General features: G+C 39.4%; 1 protein-coding gene across 1 annotated transcript in view; it reads right to left on the bottom strand.

The window, feature by feature from the left end:
- Positions 1-13,485, bottom strand: part of LOC133664489 (uncharacterized) — a 59,656-nt gene extending 46,171 nt beyond the window's left edge. The window contains exon 1 of the mRNA XM_062069150.1: positions 13,457-13,485. Within this exon, the coding sequence (XP_061925134.1) occupies positions 13,457-13,478 (22 nt within the window). The 5' untranslated portion in view covers positions 13,479-13,485. The remainder of the gene's footprint in view (positions 1-13,456) is intronic.
- Positions 13,486-23,460: the final 9,975 nt, after the last annotated feature.

Raw genomic sequence — 23,460 nt, 5'->3', positions numbered from 1 at the left:
TAATTAAACCACAAAATAGCAAAAACAACAAAACAAAAACACACATTCTTCTATTATTCACTGTCTCTTTGGAAAAAGACGTGTAAGGAATTGAATCATTGATATAAAAATGGTACTGACTAACTTTAATGTGCACCAGACTGACCCTCCTGTGCACAGACCAAAAATATGTGTGAGACTACTAATAATATACTCTAACTTCAAATAATTATTCAATACATTAGGTAATGTGCAACCTAAATGAAATTCCATAAAATGTGTCTGTGTGACCTTAAGACCAAGTCTTCTGTCAGCATATTTTAAAAAGAAAGTATTCCATGCTGACATACCTAACGGCAAGATAATCTATTCAAATTAGAACAAGACCTCAAGAAAAAGGCTAAAAACATTAGAATGTGTACACGTGTATGTGAGTTTGCAGGGGTATTCTTACTCATATTCACATCCAACGCTATGCTATCTGATTAAAACATTGACATTTTAATTAATAATAAATATGTCAAAATGTCATGGGCCAACTAGTTGAACTATGTACTGAAAATGACCCCTAGGCTGTACTTTGAACACATGGTTGTTTTTTTTGTTGTTTCCACTTTCGTTTCCTACATGTGTGTCCTGGTTACTTGACAAGAATATTCTTTCAGCTCATTCAGTCAATTCTGGAGCAAAAAGACTTGTCCTCTCATTGGAAGATCCCCTAAGCATACATGCATATATACATACTACATACATATACACATACTGCACATATATATTCACTGTACAAACACACATACTGTACATATACAAGTACATATACATACTCATGCATATAATCACATTTCATCAAACATATATTAACGTTGTTGCCCTAGGGCAGGGGTGTCCAGAGTGCGGCCCGGGGGCCATTTGCGGCCCGCAGGTAATTTTTTAACGATCCCCACGGCACATTCTAAAAATACAATGAAAAAAAAATATATATATATAAAAAGTGGTATAAAAGAGCAAACAGATGAAATGTAACAAGAAAATGTTGCATTATTTACTCTAATAACACAAAGCTGCCATGCAGGCTGTTTCTTTCTTTAAAAAATAATAATGAATCAAAATCAATGTCATTATGAATTATTGACCTATCCAAGGCTCCATTTACTTCACATTAAATATTCCACTTTGAGATATTTTGGGGGGAAAATGTTGCATATTTTTTGGTTGCCATTTAAAAAACAAAGTTTTTTAAAGAAGGGCCTAAAACGAACAAACAAAAAACATAAACAACAATAAAACTTATAATTGACGGATAGATCTGAAGTTGATCTTGAGACTATTGTGGTAAAAGTTTAAAAAAATGTTGGATTTTTTTTTTTAAACTTTACTGAGCAGTACCCTTTTGGATCCCTAATAATTTTAGTGGGACTTTTTTTTTTTAAGTGTCATTGCTCAAAAAAATTATGAATTAAAATCAATGTTGTTATGAGTTATTGACCTTTTTAAGACACCAATTATTATATAATCTCAAATATTCCACTTTAAAATTTTATTGGGGGAAAATATTGCATATTTTGTGTTTTTTTCCATAAAAAAACACGGTTTTCCTTGACTTAAATGGCATACAACTTAAATCTTTAAAAGCGTTATATTGACAGATAGACCTAATGTTGATCTAGAGATTCAAACCTTGAATAATAATAATAATAATAATAATAATACTAAATAATGACAAATTTTTAATATTTTTTTTGACCAAAACCTTTTTGGGTCCCTGGGATCAAGTCGGAGTGGAGGCCTAAATGTATCTTTTTTATACATATATTGTATTGGTTTTTTAAAATAAAAAATATCAAAATGGCCCCCGCTTGCTTAGATTTTTCAGTGTGCGGCCCTCAGTGGAAAAAGTTTGGACATCCCTGCCCTAGAAACTGGGTTACACACGGCACACTGACAAAGCTTAACCTATTGTTACCATAACAATCTACAAGGTTAATATAGCTGGCTTCTCTTTCTTCCCCTCCATTTATCTGCTTTCTTTTGTATTTCAAGTTATCATTACATATATGTATTGTTGCATTTGAACAACTGTATTGTTGATAATAGAGGTAAATTATTGTTATTAGTCAATATCAATAGCGCTATTTCTATTAGTATTTGTATTGCTCCATTTGTAGAGTAATATAGCTCATTGTCATTTCTGTATTATTATTTATTTCACTAATTGCTTCTTTGTTAGCACTTTTACCATCATATTTGTACATATCCTATTTGCTGATGTTGTTCTATTGTTGTTGTTGTTATTGTTGTGTTTGCTGTTTAGTTGTTGTTTTTGTCTCTCTGTCTAATCACCCTCTCGTCCCCACAATTTCCTCCTCGGTCTTCCTTTTTTTCTCTTTCTATCCCCTCCTGCTCCGGCCCAGCTGCACCAAATGATAATATAAATACATTTAATAAAGTCTAATACAAATAAGGCAACAAGAGAAGTATCCCACACTTCTCTTTTGTAAAGTAAATTTGTACAGCCGGTATGGGCATCTACATCAACTATATGATTTGCCTGAGAAGCTGGACAGAACAAAAAAAAAAAAAGAAAACAAAAAAAAGAAGATCCCCTAAGCACAAACAATACAAATAACAAACATCAAAACAAGAACATACTGTGGGATTAAATGCGATTAAACACGGTACGATGTTCCGCTTTTCGCTTTGTGTTCAGCGTGACATTGTGAAACGGTCTTTATAACCACAGTACGGATAAAATCTCCCTTTGTGGTTTACTCCTGGGCAAAGAAGTCACATGCAACGGGATTGTTTTTTGTTGTTTTTTTAATATATATTTACTACCCAAGAGGCCTATAGCCACTTTACTACTTGGACAATGTAATACGCTAAGCTGCAAGTTAATTTTGATTAAATGTAGGTAAGCTAGAGCTGAAGTTATCCCCAGAGAATTGTAGCAAGCTACACGGCAAAAGTAGGTTGCTACATTAAAGCTACATTATATAAATGCAGTGGTTTCCCACCTAGGCCTTCAGTGATGTCCGACTTCAATGATCACCTCTCAAAATACCATCATTGATGTCACCACATGACCATTGCTGGAGAAATACTATACAGAAACACATTAAAACCCTACTCCGCATTGAAGCACATCAACAGTGTACAAAACTGGTTATTTTCTGGCGCATTCAAAAATCTATGAAAACGCATCAGCAATTAAAACATGTCTTATGTGGTACTGTCAAAATTAAAATTGCAAAAAAATATATCAAAAGTGAAAAAATAAAACATTTGAACTCACAATTTGTAGGACCTATTCAACACCGTATAAGCCAGTGATACTCCTCGTTATCGGCTTCTTCGAGTGGAAATGGCGAGCAATTCCCCCATTTCTTTGCCAAAACAGCTGAGCTAGCTTCCGGGGTTGGCCGACATCGTCTCACAAGATGTAGTTTCTCTTGAAATATCCTTCTTGAAAATGGCCTCGCAAATACATATCTGCCACCTAATCAACGTTTTGTTCTCCAGATAAGCTACTGTCAACAACTTATGATCTGATTGGCTATCGCAACTGTCTATCAACTCTATGTGTTCTCAAATGCATCCGCTAACGGTCCCGGTGAGTATCCAATCACAGGACGCGTAAACGTCACATTCAACATGAGGCCAGCTAGAAGGCCTTACTGACAACAACTCGTGATCTGATTGGCTATCGCAATTATCTATCAACTGTATGTCCCTGTTCACTTACAGTGCACGGACGCCCACATTGTTGATTCTGAACGCCTCGGGCAGATTTCGTACAGCATGGCAACATAAGGTAGTTGAATTCTGATTGGATACAAACTAAAACTAAAAACAACAGCACTGGAAGGAGCATAATAGGACATGAAGTGAATATGAATACTTTTAGATATTTAGGGAAAGTAAATGAAAAAATAACTTTAATTATAATCATGATTTCTGTTTATGTTAGGCCAGCAGAGAAGGCCTTGCTGGCCCTGACGGCACACCACTGTGTAAATACATAACTTAATGCACAACTTTCCACCAAACAAGAGAAAAAATGCTCAGTTTGATTATTAGAATAAACACTAGCTAGAAATGTGCCCTCTGTATATTAAATTGGGTACTGTGTACAAACTGAGGGGAAAAACCCAGGAAACAAATGAAATAAAAGGCAGTGAAACAATAATAATGACAAATAAACACCAGAATATATACTCTAATGGAGACTTTTCAGCACAAGATAAATGACTGTTTCAACAGAAACCAAGGTGGCAAAATGACAATAACATGGCCAAGAAACAAAACACTTGTCTCACAAAAGAGACTTTTGAGGGCAATTGTACTTTTTTTGTTCGTTCACAATCATTATGAAAGACATGACGATAGATGGATTTTTTTTTTGTATTGCATTCTAACTTGTAAATAAAAGTCAGCTTACAGTGGAGCCAATGAGAGCGCCTCTATTTTGCCTATATAAAGTACTATCTATCTATAAAATCAAATTAAAAAAAACAATCCAGCCGCAAATAAATTATCTCTGGCCCCCGGGATGACATTTGATTAGTATTAGAACCGATCCGCAGGCCACAGCCGCCTGCCGCTGTTTTGCACGCACCGATACTCCATCAGTGTTGGCGCTAGGAATTTTCCCAGGGACCCCATCAAGTCATAAAAATGGGGTCCCACAGTAAATTTTTGGGGTCCCACTTTTTTGTCAGCGTTTTGAAAACAAATGATAAATGTATGCATTCTCCTGTTATATCTCACATTCTATATTGTGTTTTGGAAAAAGGTTGTCATAAGCGTAAAATTCATTAAAAAATAATAATACAAAAGAACATTTTTATGCACATGTAAATCAATTCAGTTATAAACATTCATTAATTTTCTTCTTTCCTTCATGGATCTAAACTTTACCGCTGCCAGTATTTTTTACTATATTTTTATTGTAATATTTTCAGAATGTGTTTGTTCTATGTTTGGCCAAAGTAAGACAAAGAAAACAATCTGAAGTTGTCTTTATTTTTTTAGTTTCAATGCCATGATTTCAATAGTCCGGCCCGCGTGTGCACAGATGTTTCTTCGTGCGGCCCTTGAGCTAAAATGACTTTGACACCCCTGGTCTGGATCATAAATCATGCCTCTCACCTGGATAGAAGAAAGCTGAGGACGTATTCCGACAAGTTGGTAAACTTTTACATCAAATTTAGACCCGGAAATGGCACAAACGACACAATAAAAAACTTTTCTCCATGAAGATTATGAGTCATTCTTCATCTAAATGGGAATATAACAAGATTCTAGCAGTCGGCATCCCAATGACAGCAGACTTTTTAGCAGTAAGTGGTGTTTTTTTTATATTTGCTGGCCCCCATAAAGTCTGCAGTGAGTAGTAATCAGTTATGTTGTTGGAAAAAAGCAAAAATTGTGATGCGATTTAAAAATGTATGTATGCTTAAAATTATCAAAATATGGAAATATTACATGCTATTATAAACATGCCCGTTACTACATTACATATATACCATATTTTCCGCACTATAAGGCGCACCTTCAATGAATGGCATATTTTAAAACTTTGTTCATATATAAGGCGCACCGCGCTATAAGGCGCATAGAATAGACGCTACAGTAGAGGCTGGGGTTACGTTATGCATCCATTAGATGGAGCTGCGCTAAAGGGAATGTCAACAAAACAGTCAGATAGGTCAGTCAAACTTTATTAATAGATTACAAACCAGCGTTCTGACAACTCTGTTCACTCCCAAAATGAATAAACAGCTCTTTTATTATTTTCCCCAAGGTAAAGTCAGTGACGTGGTGTTTTGTTTATCTTTTAACAACAGCAAGGTATAACATGTAGTGCAACATTTATACCACATCCATTCATTCATTCTTAAAGTAATCTTACTTATCTCATCATATGAAATATGACTTACTTCACCAATTATTATTATTAAATTCTTACTATTATTTATTTATTTATTTTTATTGTGATTACTTATGGAGTTTATTGTGAAAAAATTGTGAACAGGAAGTGAACAAAAAGTTTAATTATTATTTGCAAAAAAAAATAAAGTTTATGAGTTTGAACATCAAATATCTTGTTTTTGTAGTGCATTCAATTGAATATGGGTTGAAAAGGATTTGCAAATCATTGTATTCCGTTTATATTTACATCTAACACAATTTCCCAACTCATAGGGAAACGGGGTTTGTATATCCCAGCATGCACCGCGCGCTTCTTCTTCTTCTACGGGGGAAAATGAAGACGGGAGAAATGAAACGGCATGCATCGCGCAGTCATATATCCCAGCATGCACCGCGCGCTTCTTCTTCTACGGGGGAAAATGAACTCGGCGGCTGCTTACCGTAGTTGCGATTGATTGATTGATTGATTGATTGAAACTTTTACCTGTTGGAGGCTCAATATTGGTCCATACATAAGGCGCACCGGATTATAAGGCGCGCTGTCAGCTTTTGACAAAATTGGAGGTTTTTCGGTGCCCCTTATAGTGCGGAAAATATGGTAATTGAAATACCACAACACTGGATGTTGTTCAGATAAGTTAAATTTAAGAACTTGCACACAAAGCAACACTAGAGGTGACGCATGCACATTTTCCACGCATACGTATCAGGTCGCGTTGTGCCTGTTGACTGAAGGGGGGAGGGCGTTTTAAACGACCATTGTGTGTGTGTGGACAAGGATGAGGTTAGGTGGGATTTACCCCGGATAACCTTAGTGTATACGGGGGCTTAGACTTAGATATAGACAAACTTTAATGATCCACAAGGGACATTGTTCCACAGAGAATCTCAGTTACAAATGTTGTTGTGGTACCTGTTGTATTGAAGGTGGGCCATTGTCATCAGCTGCATTGTAGTGTGTCCAGTAGGGGGCTGCATCACCAGATTATTGTCTGCATCTTGTGATCTTGGTGTTGCTTCATTCGGCTTTCCACTTCCACTTTAAGAATCATTAACCGCAGTGTCTTTTCCTCGTCATCTTTGCCATTGTCTATCCTTTGAAACAACATGAGTTGGTGTACAACGTGGTCTTTCCACGAGCCCTCTGGCGTAACAGGCTAACTGCCTCCTCTCACTTCTGTCTGGCTCTAGCGGGAAGCGTATCCATTAAAAGCCTACTGAAATGCGATTTTCTTATTTAAACGGGGATAGCAGATCCATTCGATGTGTCATACTTGATCATTTCGCGATATTGCCATATTTTTGCTGAAAGGATTTAGTAGAGAACATCGACGATAAAGTCTGCAACTTTTGGTCGCTGATAAAAAAGCCTTGCCTATACCAGAAGTAGCAGACGATATGCATGTGACGTCACAGGTTGTGGAGCTCCTCACATCTGCACATTGTTTACAATCATGGCCACCAGCAGCGAGAGCGATTCGGACCGAGAAAGCGACGATTTCCCCATTAATTTGAGCGAGGATGAAAGATTCGTGGATGAGGAAAGTGAGAGTGAAGGACTAGAGGGCAGTGGAAGCGATTCAGATAGGGAAGATGCTGTGAGAGGCGGGTGGGACCTGATATTTAGCTGGGAATGACTAAAACAGTAAATAAACACAATACATACATATACTCTATTAGCCACAACACAACCAGGCTTATATTTAATATGCCACAAATTAATCCCGCATAACAAACACCTCCCCCTCTCGTCCATATAACCCACCAATACAAATCAAACACCCGCACAACACACTCAATCCCACAGCCCAAAGTACCGTTCACCTCCCCAAAGTTCATACAGCACATATATTTCCCCAAAGTTACGTACGTGACATGCACATAGCGGCATGCACTTACGGACGGGCAAGCGATCAAATGTTTGGAAGCCGCAGCTGCGTACTGCGTTACACATACAAATTAAACAAAATGCTTATGGCAACATTCTGGTTGCGTACTCATGGTACCGCGTCTGTGTATCCAACTCAAAGTCCTCCTGGTAAGAGTCTCTGTTGTCCCAGTTCTCCACAGGCCAATGGTAAAGCTTGACTGTCATTTTCGGGAATGTAAACAATGAAACACCGGCTACGTGTTTGTGTTGCTGCAGCCGGCCAAAATACACCGCTTCCCACCTACAGCTTTCTTCTTTGCTATCTCCATTGTTCATTGAACAAATTGCAAAAGATTCACCAACACAGATGTCCAGAATACTGTGGAATTTTGCGATGAAAACAGACGACTTAATAGCTGGCCACCAGTGACGTGCGGTGAGGTTCATGGCTGGTGAGGCACTGACTTCATCACAGTCAGATTTACAAACATATGAACCCTAAAGAGTATCTTATTCCCCATTTGATTGGCAGCAGTTAACGGGTTATGTTTAAAAGCTCATACCAGCATTCTTCCCTGCTTGGCACTCAGCGTCAAGGGTTGGAATTGGGGGTTAAATCACCAAAAATTATTCCCGGGCGCGGCGCCGCTGCTGCCCACTGCTCCCCTCACCTCCCAGGGGGTGATCAAGCGATGGGTCAAATGCAGAGGACAAATTTCTCCACACCTAGTGTGTGTGACAATCATTGGTACTTTAACTTAACTTTAACTTTACACATACAAACTGTAGCACACAAAAAAACACATTTAATAAAAAAAACGTTATTATGATCTTACCTTTACTTATAAGTGCGGGAACAGTGGTGTTCGTGTTGGAGGAGTTGTGAATGAATGAAATATGAAATCCGTGCTGCAGTCTGCAGGTGTACCTAATGTTGTGTCCCTGTTCACAGCTCCTCCGGCGCGAGCGTTGTTGTTTTTGCACTTTTTAGCTTCTTGTTGAGTGACTTTTTTAGGGTGGATTCTGTCTTGCACGTGGAGGGTTTGGGTGTGGGCTTTGTTTGGTGTGGCGCTCCCGTCAAGGGTGCATTCTGCGGCGGGAGTGCTTTGACCGGCACAAGGAGGCGGGGTTACTGCGAGCCTCCCACAGTGCGTCTTCGCAGCAGTTTTATGATCGCTCAGCACAAGAGATACGTTACACACATACAGTTGTTGACTAAATACACTTTACATTATATACCTCAGCTAACTAAACTATGGAAATGTACAATATAATTCATATAGCAATACGGTCTCACTGCACAGCTTCTCTGTAAAGCAGGAGTGCGGTAGGTGTGGAGTTATGAACTGCACCTGTGCCGTCAACCCATTTCTCCTAACAACACTTAATGTGAGTGTCAGGATCCATAGTTGTATCATAATTCATGCCTGTCAAAGGGACCGCATCGGAAGTTGCGTGATACTTCTCTTGCAAAGCTGACCGATACGTATTGCGATGTCTGTTAAAGGGGTTTCGTATCAGGAAGCAGTAGAGTATGAACAGCTCTATCAATCTGCACCCACCTGAAGAGGAAACAACTGACCTCACGTCACCCATTGCCAATAGGACAGCAGCAGCAAGTTTCTCAAAAATTCTAATCCGGGGAGCAGCACCCTTTGACAAGGCTGGAAGCTGCCTCAACAATGTATGCAAATCACGATGTCCCAAGGGACTAAACTGAAGGCCACTTGGTTTTATAATGACAGGGAACATTTTGGAATAAGGCACACTTATCACCAACTATGCCGCGGTTATTCAACTTGGTGTGAACTTCAGTAGGAAGCGTATCCTCCTCTTTATCCTCACTGGGGGGGCCTAAAGTGTAATGTATCATCTTTGCAAATGGGGGCAGGGATGCAGTCAACTTACATTTCACTTCGTCAGACCATGAATTGATTATCGTGGACCCCGACTTAAACAAGTTGAAAAACTTATTGGGGTGTTACCATTTAGTGGTCAATTGTACAGAATATGTACTGTACTGTGCAATCTACTAATAAAAGTGTCAATCAATCAATCAATCAATCAAAGTCATCATCATTGCCTTCTTCTTCGGAGAAGGTTGGCAAGGGTGGGAGGTCAACTGTTTGTTTTACCAAACTAGTGTTGTCCCGATACCAATATTTTGGTACCGGTAGCAAAATTATTTTGATACTTTTCGGTACTTTTCTAAATAAAGAGGATCACAAAAAAATGCATTATTGGCTTTATTTTAACAAAAAATCTTAGGGTACATTAAACATATGTTTCTTATTGCAAGTTTGTCCTTAAATAAAATAGTGAACTTACTAGACAACTTGTCTGTTAGTAGTAAGTAAACAAACAAAGGCTCCTAATTAGTCTACTGACATACGCAGTAACATATTGTGTCATTTTCCATTCTATTATTTTGTCAAAATTATTAAGGACAAGTGGTAGAAAATGAATTATTAATCTACTTGTTCATTCACTGTTAATATCTGCTTACTTTCTCTTTTAACATGTTCTATCTAAACTTCTGTTAAAATATAATAATAACTTATGTTTCTGTTGTTTGGATGCTTTACATTAGTTTTGGATGATACCACAAATTTGGGTATCCATCCGATACCAAGTAGTTACAGGATCATACATTAGTCATATTCAAATTCCTCCTGTGTCCAGGGACATATTTCCTGAGTTTATAAACATAATATACATTTTAAAAAAACGAAAGAAGATGTTGCGATGCCAAAGAAATATCGACATAATCATAGTAGTATTGATTAGATATGATACTGTACTTGGTATCATTACAGTGGATGTTAGGTGTAGATCCACCAATGGCGTTTGTTTACATTGTGACGCCGGTGAGCTACGGTGTGTAGTGAAGCATGTTTAGCTATTCCTCGTCCTGCAGGGATGATACTTGTAAGAAACTTACTTTATTTGTCGCCATGGAGACGAGGATTAGTGATTTAGAAGTAGCTAAAACACTGCCGACTGAGGCTGGACTTTAGCCGCTAGCTAGCTAGCCATGTCTTAAAGCACCTCTTCCGGTGGGCGTTTCAGTGTTATAACTTTACCTTTATAGTTAGTTTTTCAGCCAAAATGCATCCGTTCTCCCTTTTCTGTCTACACACTGTGTCTGCTTGTAAGTACACTGTGATTGTGCGCTGCCGAACATGCTCGTCTGCTCGTAAACCAGCAATGACACGATGTGACGACGACGAGGGCGCGGTGTGGCAGACCGGTACTTTTCAAAGGCGATATAGTACCGAATATGATTTATTAGTATCACGGTACTACACTAATACCGGTATACCGTACAACCCTAGTACAGACACACCTTTTAACTTCTGCAATGTCCCTTTTGCACTGTTCAAACTCCTTTAAAAAGTTCCTCAATGTTGCTGCCTCCAATCTAACACTCATCTATAGGCCCAGCAGTCACTGTTACATTCTTTGACCTAAATACCGGGGGCCAGTATGTCAGGAACAGCATTTAAATCTTCCAAATTAGGGACATTTTACTTGAGGTATGTTGGTGGGCTTTCAACTTTCAACACCTGAATTGCTCACTGTACTTTGCTCCCTTCCTGCTTTTGGAATAATAGACCTGTCTTCTTTTACAACATACTTTAGACGTCACCATACTTGCCAAACTTGAGACCTCCAAATTCGGGAGATTTGGGGGGGATTGAGGTGGGCGGGGCGGCGTTAAGGGGGGAGGAGTATATTTATAGCTAGAATTCACTTAAATTCAAGTATTTCTTATATATATATATATTATATATATATAAGAAATACTTGAATTTTAAAATAGATTATAAAAATAGTTGGTGATTAATTTAGTCATCGATTCGTTGGATCTATGCTATGCGCGGAGGCTACGTTATTTATTTTATTTTATTTTATTTTTAAATAAACCTTTATTTATAAACTGCAACATTTACAAACAGCTGAGAAACAATAATCAAAATAAGTATGGTGCCAGTATGCAGTTTTTTTTTCAATAAAATACTGGAAAGGATAAAAATCAAGGGTGATGGGTCAAATGCAGAGAATAATTTTGCCACACCTAGTATGTGTGTGACAATCAATGGTACTTTAACTTTTAACTTTAAATGTAGTTTGTCTCTTTTATCTGATTATTAATCGATTAATCGAAGTAATAATCGACAGATTAATCGATTATCAAATTAGTTGTTAGTTGCAGCCTTATATATATATATATATATATATATATATATATATATATATATATAAGTATATATATAAGTAAAATAAATACATGACTTTCAGTGAATTCTAGCTATATATGTATTGTATTATATATATATATATATATATATATATATATATATATATATATATATATATATATATATATATATATATATATATATATATATATATATATGTATATATATATATATATATATATATATATATATATATATATATATATATATATATATATATATATATATATATATATATATAAATAAAATAAATACTTGAATTTCAGTGTTCATTTATTTACACATATACACACACACACACTCCTCTCTACTCATTGTTATATTCGAAAGTGCAATGCTTTGCAGCCAGTAGCACAGCCTTTGAAGGAGCATAGGTATGGGCAGTGTAATATTCTGGGTTGGAGTCAATAACCAGGCGAGGTGACGAAGTTACGCCTCTTTACTTCATACTTCAGAACCGACTACCACACTTGCCGTCAGGGTGCGCAATACAACGTAAACCGTTGGCCAACCAAAAAGTAACCACAGAACACTACAGTGTTCTGTGGTTACTTTTTGGTTGGAACACTGTAGTGTTCTGTGGTTATTTTTTGGTTGGCCAAGCGGACCACTCAGGTCCGCACGGACCTGGAGGGAGCGTGGCGTGCCTTAAGTCCGCTGGAAATCGGGAGAAATTCGGGAGAATGGTTGTCCCGGGAGATTTTCGGGAGAGGCACTGAAATTCGGGAGTCTCCCGGAAAATTCGGAAGAGTTGGCAAGTATGGACGTCACATCACCCACTGTTCCTTTCTTTCTCACTTCAAACTCCTTTTTCTGCACACACATTCTCTCTCCTTCGACTACAGCTGTCTGGGTCCGCCATTTGAGCAATCTAATGCCATATTTGTATGCTCTTTCTGCCTTTTCAGTCCATGCTTAGTTTCATGTAGCAGCCTTAACTTTGTTCCACTTTGCCTCAGTCCAATTTCTATCTAACCCTGGTTTGACCTTTAACCTATATTCAGCAATAGGAAACCAGCCAGCAGCAGACCAAACTTTTCAAGCCTTAACCAATTTCTTAATCCAATGTCCCTGCTCTTTTGTAGGCACTTCCTCAGAGAGTAGACTCACAACAAAAGCCATCGTAATGGTGTATGTCAACACCTTATCTAAATTAGCCATGGTCAAGCTTACTGTAGACAGAGAACTATGTTCCGGCGCTGGAACATAGTTGCAACCAACCTGTAGTTCTCTGTTTTCCAAAACACAAGCTCAGTTAGAAAGACTAGAATTAAATGATGTAAAGCAGAGAAACAGAAGAGAGAAGGTTCAGTCAATCACACTACAATGTTCTGAACAACAATACAAGAAAATGATCCAACACAAATTTGCAAAATGCTAATGTGCAGAATTTTAAGAATAGGTTCCTGCTCACCTTTTAATGCCAAATGAGACATCCTGCTTCCTCTGGCTCCTCAGAAAGGGTCTGTCTTTTCCTGATATCATTTTTCAAAGGGCGGGTTAGGTTGTCCAATCTGACTAAGGTTTCTATGGTAACTGCCCCTCTGCGGGCTTATCTTGATGATTATTGCTGCTCGCAAATACCAGTCAGCCGCATGTCAGGGCTCTATTTGTCTTTTTTAATCTGTTACTTTAGAACTAACTATTTACAGGAGATAAAGAGCAAGCCAGTCACATGATCTGTGATGCACAGGTGTAAACCACAGATACTTTTTTTTTTTTTTGTGAAAGCCAAACACAATTATTTGGGGAAAAATTATGATCAGACACTTACATTTTTAAGCCTGAATATAAGGAGAATGATCTACAAGTTTTAGCAGCTCTGTGGTAAAACAGATTAAGCTTTAGTGAAACACTCATATAATGTAGCAATATTGCTAAATAATACAAACTACAAACAAAATAAAATTATCACTTACTGTACACTGTCTGCTCTCACTGGAATACCGACCGATAGGATGTTCTTATTTCCCGTTTCGATGTAGAACTAAACCAAATCCACACGAAGGGTCCAAAAGAAAAGTTGCTGCAGATGCTCGTATTTGGTCTTGTCGTGTCTTTCTCGCCATTTCCTAGTATAAGTTGAATGTCACAGGCAGGCCCGGCCCTAACCAATCTGGCGCCCTAGGCAAGATTTTAGGTGGCACCCCCCCACATCGGCAGTGAAGTGTCTTTACTCACAAGAAACCGAATAGCTTTGTCTTTGACCTTTTTTTTTACTTAAAGAAAGCAAATTAACAATCAGAATAGTTAACACGATAAAAAAAAATATGGATAAATAAATGAATACAAAAAATAAAAAATGAATATATGAAATACAATATTTTTTACATACATAAACACAAAATAAAACGTGTCAACAAGTGGCATAAAATAAATTAAAAATACAATATAAATAAGGCACTGCACAAAACAAGATATCAAACCAGTATGACTTTAACAACTATATTACAAAAAAAGGGGATCCTACAGAGTTCTCTATTTGTGCTTTTTAATATTGCATTAACTAGAATGACTTACAAATTACTGTACACCAGGGAATACTGTAATTACCTAACGTTACATTATTATTTTCCATAACAATTTAGCCCCCTCCACAATATTAACCCGACGTTAAAACAGAACTAGCTATTTATTGATTAGCAATTGCCGAATCATGTAACATTAGCTTAATGCTAAAAAGCCAGGTTACTATCACATTCTGTAACAGACAAATAATTTCATGTAGGCTAACGTTACCTACTAGGGATGTGCGTATCGATCCTGTGGTATCGATATATCGATACTCACACGCTACTCATTTGGCATCACTTTTCTGAAAAAAGTATCGATATAAACCAAAAAACGGCGTGTGGGGGGTGCAAGCATCACTTTCAGATGTTTTTGATTACTTACTTAACTTACTATGTGCTGGGACACCCCTGTACCTGGCAGAGTATAGAGCTAGCCCAGTCACGTGACAGGAGACAGCGAACGTGCAACACACACACACAGCCAGCCGACAGCGATGCAGCCAGGCATATCCAGTGTTGTGTTGACTTAAAACAGGCATTGTTTTTTTTTTTTTAGTAATGTTTACTGAATATTTTTGTTTAAATTATCATCCTAAATTCAAATAATTTCGACACAGGGGAATTTATTGTTAGTTGAAAATTGCTTGAGTATTTAAAACAAGATAAGAAAGAGATACAATTTGGAGATTCTTCATCTTTGCATTACAGTTTTATTTTTTTCCAAGAAAATCTTGAACATATGATTGAAAGTGATTTTGGTTTTAATCTGTAACATGATTTCTTACATTTCGAAAACATTAGCCTATTTCATATTTCATTAATTGCTAATTATATCACAAACTTTAAAAAATAACTGCAGCTTCTTGCAATTCGGATTTCACTGTTAATTGGAAAGCCCTAATATTTAATTATTATTATATATAATATATAGTTATTATTATATATAATATTTAATTTATTTTTCATATTTATGTTATTTATTTTAATTGTACTTTTATTATATATTGACCATAATAAATGTGGTATAAATGGTCTGTATTTGTCTTGTGATTTGTCTTAAATAATAACAATAGTAATAATATTTTTGACTGACAAAAAATTGCCAATAAGAAATTATTGGTATCGGTATCGATGAAAATGCAAGAAAAAGTATCGGTATCGTATCGAATCCTAAAAGTGTGGTATCGCCCATCCCTATTACCTACCTGCTACCTCTGTCTTTTTCTCGTTTCTCCTCTTCTTTTCTCTTTTTTCTTCCCTGGGCACCTGACAGTTTTGGCCGTTTTGACATCTTGTGTTGATTTTTTTATGTGGTGACGTCCAAAAAGAGTCATGATACGGAAAGGGAGGGGGCGCACCGTGCCGGGGGAGGGGGGGCGTAATGTTGTAACAAATAATATTTCTATTAAATAGGCTTTACTTTGCATTTTAATTAACGTGGGATTATTTTATGTATTTAGAAATAATAGTACCAACTTTTTTTTTTTTTTTTTTTTTTTTTCCTCCAACATTCGTGGCACTGGCGTGGCGCCCCCTGATGGACGGCGCCCTTAGCATTTGCCTATACGGCCTATGCCACGGGCCGGCCCTGGTCACAGGTGAACAACTAGGGTCGCAAAATTCCGGGAATATTCAAAGTTGGAAACTTTCCATGGGAATTAACGGGAATATATGGGATTTAGCAGGAATTAACGGGAATTAATGGGAATAAATATTGAATGCAACATGCTAGATATTGCAGCATGATTATCCGGTAAGTTTCCGAAAATTTACCGAAAACTTTACACCCCTTTGCAACCCTATGAACAACTTCTTGATTTATGCCAAAATCCTCCCTATTATCCAGGTGAGAAGCATGATTTATAATCTAGAATTACATTTCACCAACTAAGACATGATCTGCACAGCAGTAGCAGGACACCAGCCGGCTCATTGAGTACAGCAGCAAAGGCTACCTCTCTGTTATCAATGCGCCACTAAAAATAGGTTGTCTGCGTTAGCGCTTATAATAACAAAATCACTAATACTTGGTTAATACTCAGGTCACTACATGTAAATGGAGTATTGTTGGCGGTTTTTGGATGTTTATTTAAAGGGCTTTGTGCGCGGATTAAAGACTCATTTTTAAGCGTATTTTAAAAAAAGAAGATGTATATCCAATTTCAAATGCAGAAAAAAATAAAAATGTGTCCTTGTCCCACATATGGATTTTGAATGATCAACAGCACATCTTTCACATTTTTGCATATTTCCAGTATGAGTGATCTGCTAATATGGACAGAGTGCAGACAAGCTCCTTCCTACTGTGACATCATCGGACCCCGAATCTGGAGAAATTGCTGAAGACTTTCGGAGTGGAATATTTAAAAATGGCCGTCTGAAATTGTGGCATTTTCAATCAATCAATCAATCAATGTTTATTTATATAGCCATAAATCACAAGTGTCTCAAAGGGCTGCACAAGCCACAACGACATCCTCGGTACAGAGCCCACATAAGGGTAAGGAAAAACGAATGACTATGAGATGTTTTGTGGATGTTTAGATGGTATTTTCACACATTTTACTGATTGGAATTACAATTGGATATGTTTTAATGCAGTGGTTCTCAAACTTTTTTCACCATGTGGCTCTCCAGGTACCACCACAATGACCAACATTAAAATACAGTTTTTAAGCCAAAATTTGTCCGTTCTCCCTTTTCTGTCTACACACTGTGTCTGCTTGTAAGTACTCTGTGATTGTGCGCTGCCGAACATGCTCGTAAACCAGCAACGACGTGACGACGACGGGGGCACGGGTCGTTGGGGGGTTAGGGTGGCAAACCGGTACTTTTCAGAGGCGGTATAGTACCGAATATGATTCAATAATATTGCGGTACTATACTAATACCGGTATACCGTACAACCCTAGACTATAGAATATAAAATATGAGTGGCCTCTCACTATCCGTGTGGGTTTACCACAAAGGCTTTGAATTAAAATGATCTTTCACGGCTGTCGAGGGAGTGAAGGAGAGAGGAAGAAACAACAACACAGCGCTTATCCCTTACTGTTGCTTTAAGGCGTGCAGTGCAGCCTCTCACAGACGAAATATCAATAGGAGGACATTTTCATCTGTCTGCCCGGGTCAAATTGTAATGAAAATGAAAATCCTCCCACAGGCTACGGTGACGAGGCTGGCATGGCTCAGATCAATATCAAAAATATGACTGGAATGTTTCATAAAGAGTCAGACTGCGAGCCCGAGGAGTGGCCATGCTTTCACAGCGTCTCGCTGACAAGTGATTGATCGTTTTATTTACCAGACATCTGATGAAAACACCCCCCCACCCCACCTTGCTTAAAAAGTTCTACAAAAAAGGGCAGCCATGTTGTTCCCTTCAACTTGTGTGAGCGGAGGGTTTCTTTTTTTCAAGCGCGTGATCAAGGACAAGGTCGGCGCTGATTAATGGGGGTAAACGTTTGTTCCCCCCTTTCAAAGGTTTGTACAATGTTAATGATCTTAATAGATGATGTTATCCCTCTGGGAAAGTAGCCATCATATTGTCCTCTGCAAAGGCGCCTTGGAGGACGAGGGCGGGCACCAAAGGCATTTCCACAAATCACTTCACATGTGACACGGTGACGTGCTCGCGGATAAGCGGTCGCACGTCAACATGAGGCCTCGTCAATATAGGTTACACGTGCAACAGAAGAGTCGCGCGTGCGGTACCGTAATGACTTGTACAGCTCATGGCCGACTGACCTTTGAGGCGTGCACGCTCACGAGAGGTCGCGTACGACATGAGTGTACACGCCACAACATTAGGTAGACGCTGATGTGATGCACCAGCCACAACATTAGGTACACACTGATGTGGTGCACCAGCCACAACATTAGGTACACGCTGATGTGATGCACCAGCCACAACATTAGGTACACACTGATGTGGTGCACCAGCCACAACATTAGGTACACGCTGATGTGACGCACCAGCCACAACATTAGGTACACACTTATGTGATGCACCAGCCACAACATTAGGTACATGCTGATGTGATGCACCAGCCACAACATTAGGTACACGCTGATGTGATGCACCAGCCACAACATTAGGTACACACTGATGTGATGCACCAGCCACAACATTAGGTACACGCTGATGTGATGCACCAGCCACAACATTAGGTACACACTTATGTGATGCACCAGCCACAACATTAGGTACACGCTGATGTGATGCACCAGCCACAACATTAGGTACACACTGATGTGATGCACCAGCCACAACATTAGGTACACACAGGCCTACTGAAATGAATTTTTTTTATTTAAACGGGGATAGCAGATCTATTCTATGTGTCATACTTGATCATTTCGCGATATTGCCATATTTTTGCTGAAAGGATTTAGTATAGAACAACGACGATAAAGATTGCAACTTTTGGTATCTGATAAAAAAAAGGCTTGCACCTACCGGAAGTAGCGTGACGTAGTCAGTTGAACATATACGCAAAGTTCCCTATTGTTTACAATGATGGCCGCATGAAGTGAGAGAGATTCGGACCGAGAAAGCGACAATTTCCCCATTAATTTGAGCGAGGATGAAAGATTTGTGGATGAGTAAAGTGCAAGTGAAGGACTAGTGGGGAGTTGAAGCTATTCAGATAGGGAAGATGCTGTGAGAGCCGGGGGTGACCTGATATTCAGCTGGGAATGACTACAACAGTAAATAAACACAAGACATATATATACTCTATTAGCCACAACACAACCAGGCTTATATTTAATATGCCACAAATTAATCCTGCATAAAAACACCTGCGTGTTTGTTATGCTAGCTCCTAGCTCCTCTGCTAGCTCCTAGCTCCATAGAACACGCCAATACAATTCAAACACCTGATCAACACACACAATCACTCAGCCCAAAAGACCGTTTACCTAACCCAAGGTTCATAAAGCTTATATATTTTTAAAAAGTTACGTACGTGACGCGCACATACGGTCAAGTTATCGAATGTTTAGCAGCCAAGGCTGCATACTCACGGTACCTGATATTCAGCTGGGAATGACTACAACAGTAAATAAACACAAGACATATATATACTCTATTAGCCACAACACAACCAGGCTTATATTTAATATGCCACAAATTAATCCTGCATAATAACACCTGCGTGTTTGTTATGCTAGCTCCTAGCTCCTCTGCTAGCTCCTAGCTCCATAGAACACGCCAATACAATTCAAACACCCGATCAACACACACAATCACTCAGCCCAAAAGACCGTTCACCTAACCCAAGGTTCATAAAGCTTATATATTTTTAAAAAGTTACGTACGTGACGCGCACTTACGGTACGGTACGTGTTATGCTAGCTCCTAGCTCCTCTGCTAGCTCCTAGCTCCATAGAACACGCCAATACAATTCAAACACATGATCAACACACACAATCACTCAGCCCAAAAGACCGTTCACCTAACCCAAGGTTCATAAAGCTTATATATTTTAAAAAAGTTACGTACATACGCAAAAAAAAGCCAAAGCTGCATACTCACAGTAGCACGTCTGCGTCTTTGTCATCCAAATCAAAGTAATCCTGGTAAGAGTCTGTGTTGTCCCAGTTCTCTACAGGCGTCTGTGTATCCAAATCAAAAGTCCTCCTGGTTAGAGTCTCTGTTATCCGAGTTCTTCCATCTTGACTGCATCTTTCGGGAATGTAAACAAAGAAGCGCCGGCTGTGTACTGTTGTGGCTGACTACGTTCGAAAAATACGTCCATTTCGCACCGACAACTTTCTTCTTTGCTTGCTTGGCTTCCTTCTCCATAATGCAATGAACATGATTGAAACAGATTCACGAACACAGATGTCCAGAATACTGTGGAATTATGAAATGAAAACAGAGCCTTTTCGTATCGGCTTCAATGTGGAAGGCATACCCGTGTTCGTCGGGCTACGTCACGCGCATACGTCATCCTCAGAGGCGTTTCGAACCGGAAGTTTAGCGGCAAATTTAAAATGTCACTTTATAAGTTAACCCGGCCGTATTGGCATGTGTTATAATGTTAAGATTTCATCATTGATATATAAACTATCAGACTGCGTGGTCGGTAGTAGTGGGTTTCAGTAGGCCTTTATGTGATGCACCAGCCACAACATTAGGTACACGCTGATGTGATGCACCAGCCACAACATTAGGTACACGCTGATGTGATGCACCAGCCACAACATTAGGTACACGCTGATGTGATGCACCAGCCACAAAATTAGGTACACACCGATGTGATGCACCAGCCACAACATTAGGTACACACTTATGTGATGCACCAGCCACAACATTAGGTACACGCTGATGTGATGCACCAGCCACAACATTAGGTACACGCTGATGTGATGCACCAGCCACAACATTAGGTACACACTTATGTGATGCACCAGCCACAACATTAGGTACACGCTGATGTGATGCACCAGCCACAACATTAGGTACACGCTGATGTGATGCACCAGCCACAACATTAGGTACACGCTGATGTGATGCACCAGCCACAACATTAGGTACACACTGATGTGATGCACCAGCCACAACATTAGGTACACACTTATGTGATGCACCAGCCACAACATTAGGTACACGCTGATGTGATGCACCAGCCACAACATTAGGTACACACCGATGTGATGCACCAGCCACAACATTAGGTACACACTTATGTGATGCACCAGCCACAACATTAGGTACACGCTGATGTGATGCACCAGCCACAACATTAGGTACACGCTGATGTGACGCACCAGCCACAACATTAGGTACACGCTGATGTGATGCACCAGCCACAACATTAGGTACACGCTGATGTGATGCACCAGCCACAACATTAGGTACACGCTGATGTGACGCACCAGCCACAACATTAGGTACACGCTGATGTGATGCACCAGCCACAACATTAGGTACACGCTGATGTGATGCACCAGCCACAAAATTAGGTACACGCTGATGTGATGCACCAGCCACAACATTAGGTACACACTGATGTGGTGCACCAGCCACAACATTAGGTACACGCTGATGTGACGCACCAGCCACAACATTAGGTACACGCTGATGTGATGCACCAGCCACAACATTAGGTACACACTGATGTGATGCACCAGCCACAACATTAGGTACACACTGATGTGATGCACCAGCCACAACATTAGGTACACGCTGATGTGATGCACCAGCCACAACATTAGGTACATGCTGATGTGATGCACCAGCCACAACATTAGGTACACGCTGATGTGACGCACCAGCCACAACATTAGGTACACGCTGATGTGACGCACCAGCCACAACATTAGGTACACACTGATGTGATGCACCAGCCACAACATTAGGTACACGCTGATGTGATGCACCAGCCACAACATTAGGTACACGCTGATGTGATGCACCAGCCACAACATTAGGTACACGCTGATGTGATGCACCAGCCACAACATTAGGTACACGCCGATGTGGTGCACCACCCACAACATTAGGTACACGCTGATGTGATGCACCAGCCACAACATTAGGTACACGCTGATGTGATTCACCAGCCACAACATTAGGTACACGCTGATGTGATGCACCAGCCACAACATTAGGTACACGCTGATGTGACACACCAGCCACAACATTAGGTACACGCTGATGTGATGCACCAGCCACAACATTAGGTACACGCTGATGTGATGCACCAGCCACAACATTAGGTACACGCTGATGTGATGCAAAAGCCACACCATTAGGTACACGCTGATGTGGTGCACCAGCCACAACATTAGGTACACACTGATGTGACGCACCAGCCACAACATTAGGGACACGCTGATGTGGCGCACCAGCCACAACATTAGGTACACGCTGATGTGATGCACCAGCCACAACATTAGGTGCACGCTGATGTGATGCACCAGCCACAACATTAGGTACACACTGATGTGACGCACCAGCCACAACATTAGGTACACACTGATGTGACGCACCAGCCACAACATTAGGTACACACTGATGTGACGCACCAGCCACAACATTAGGGACACGCTGATGTGGCGCACCAGCCACAACATTAGGGACACGCTGATGTGGCGCACCACAAAATGAGCCAAAAAAAACAAAAAACTTTGCATGCTAATGTAGGTAGGTAGGTCTTTATTGTCATTGCACAAGTGCAACTAAACTTTAACATGTTAATATGTTAACAGTGGGCATACATGACGTAACAAAATATTCGACTTTGAGGTGCGTACTTGCAAAATGAACTAAAAGTGGGGGGAAAAAAGAAGATATTTTGCTGCTTTATTTTTGTTTCTCAGCAGGTTACTTCCCAGTAATTGAAGACAACTCATGATGGCTTGACCACATTAGATTTGATTCTGGGAAAGGGGAAACAGGTTTGTGGTTATTCAAAAAAATATTTATACTTTTTCTTGGTTTGTTTTTTCTAGCAGAATGTTTCTTGGTAAATGAGGGATGATGTAAGATTGTTCCAGTGTTAAATCTGGAGCCGGGAGAATAGTAACTATTACCACAAAGAAAATATTATTCTAGATTGGGTGGGAGAAAACATGACTTATTTTTGTTTGTTTGTCCATGTGATAGCTACTTCCTGGAAGGTTGGGGTTGGGGCAAGATATGCAGAGTTTTGACTGACATGGTCAGAGATTGCTAAATATTAGAGGTGTCCCGATCCGATATATACACTATATTGCCAAAAGTATTTGGCCACCTGCCTTGACTCACATATGAACTTGAAGTGCCATCCTATTCCTAACCCATAGGGTTCAATATGATGTCGGTCCACCTTTTGCAGCTATTACAGCTTCAACTCTTCTGGGAAGGCTGTCCACAAGGTTGTGGGGTGTATTTATAGGAATGTTCCACCATTCT

This window comes from Entelurus aequoreus, linkage group LG14 (assembly GCF_033978785.1).
Source record: "Entelurus aequoreus isolate RoL-2023_Sb linkage group LG14, RoL_Eaeq_v1.1, whole genome shotgun sequence".
NCBI lineage: Eukaryota > Metazoa > Chordata > Actinopteri > Syngnathiformes > Syngnathidae > Entelurus > Entelurus aequoreus.
This window is presented reverse-complemented; position numbering and strand designations above follow the sequence as displayed.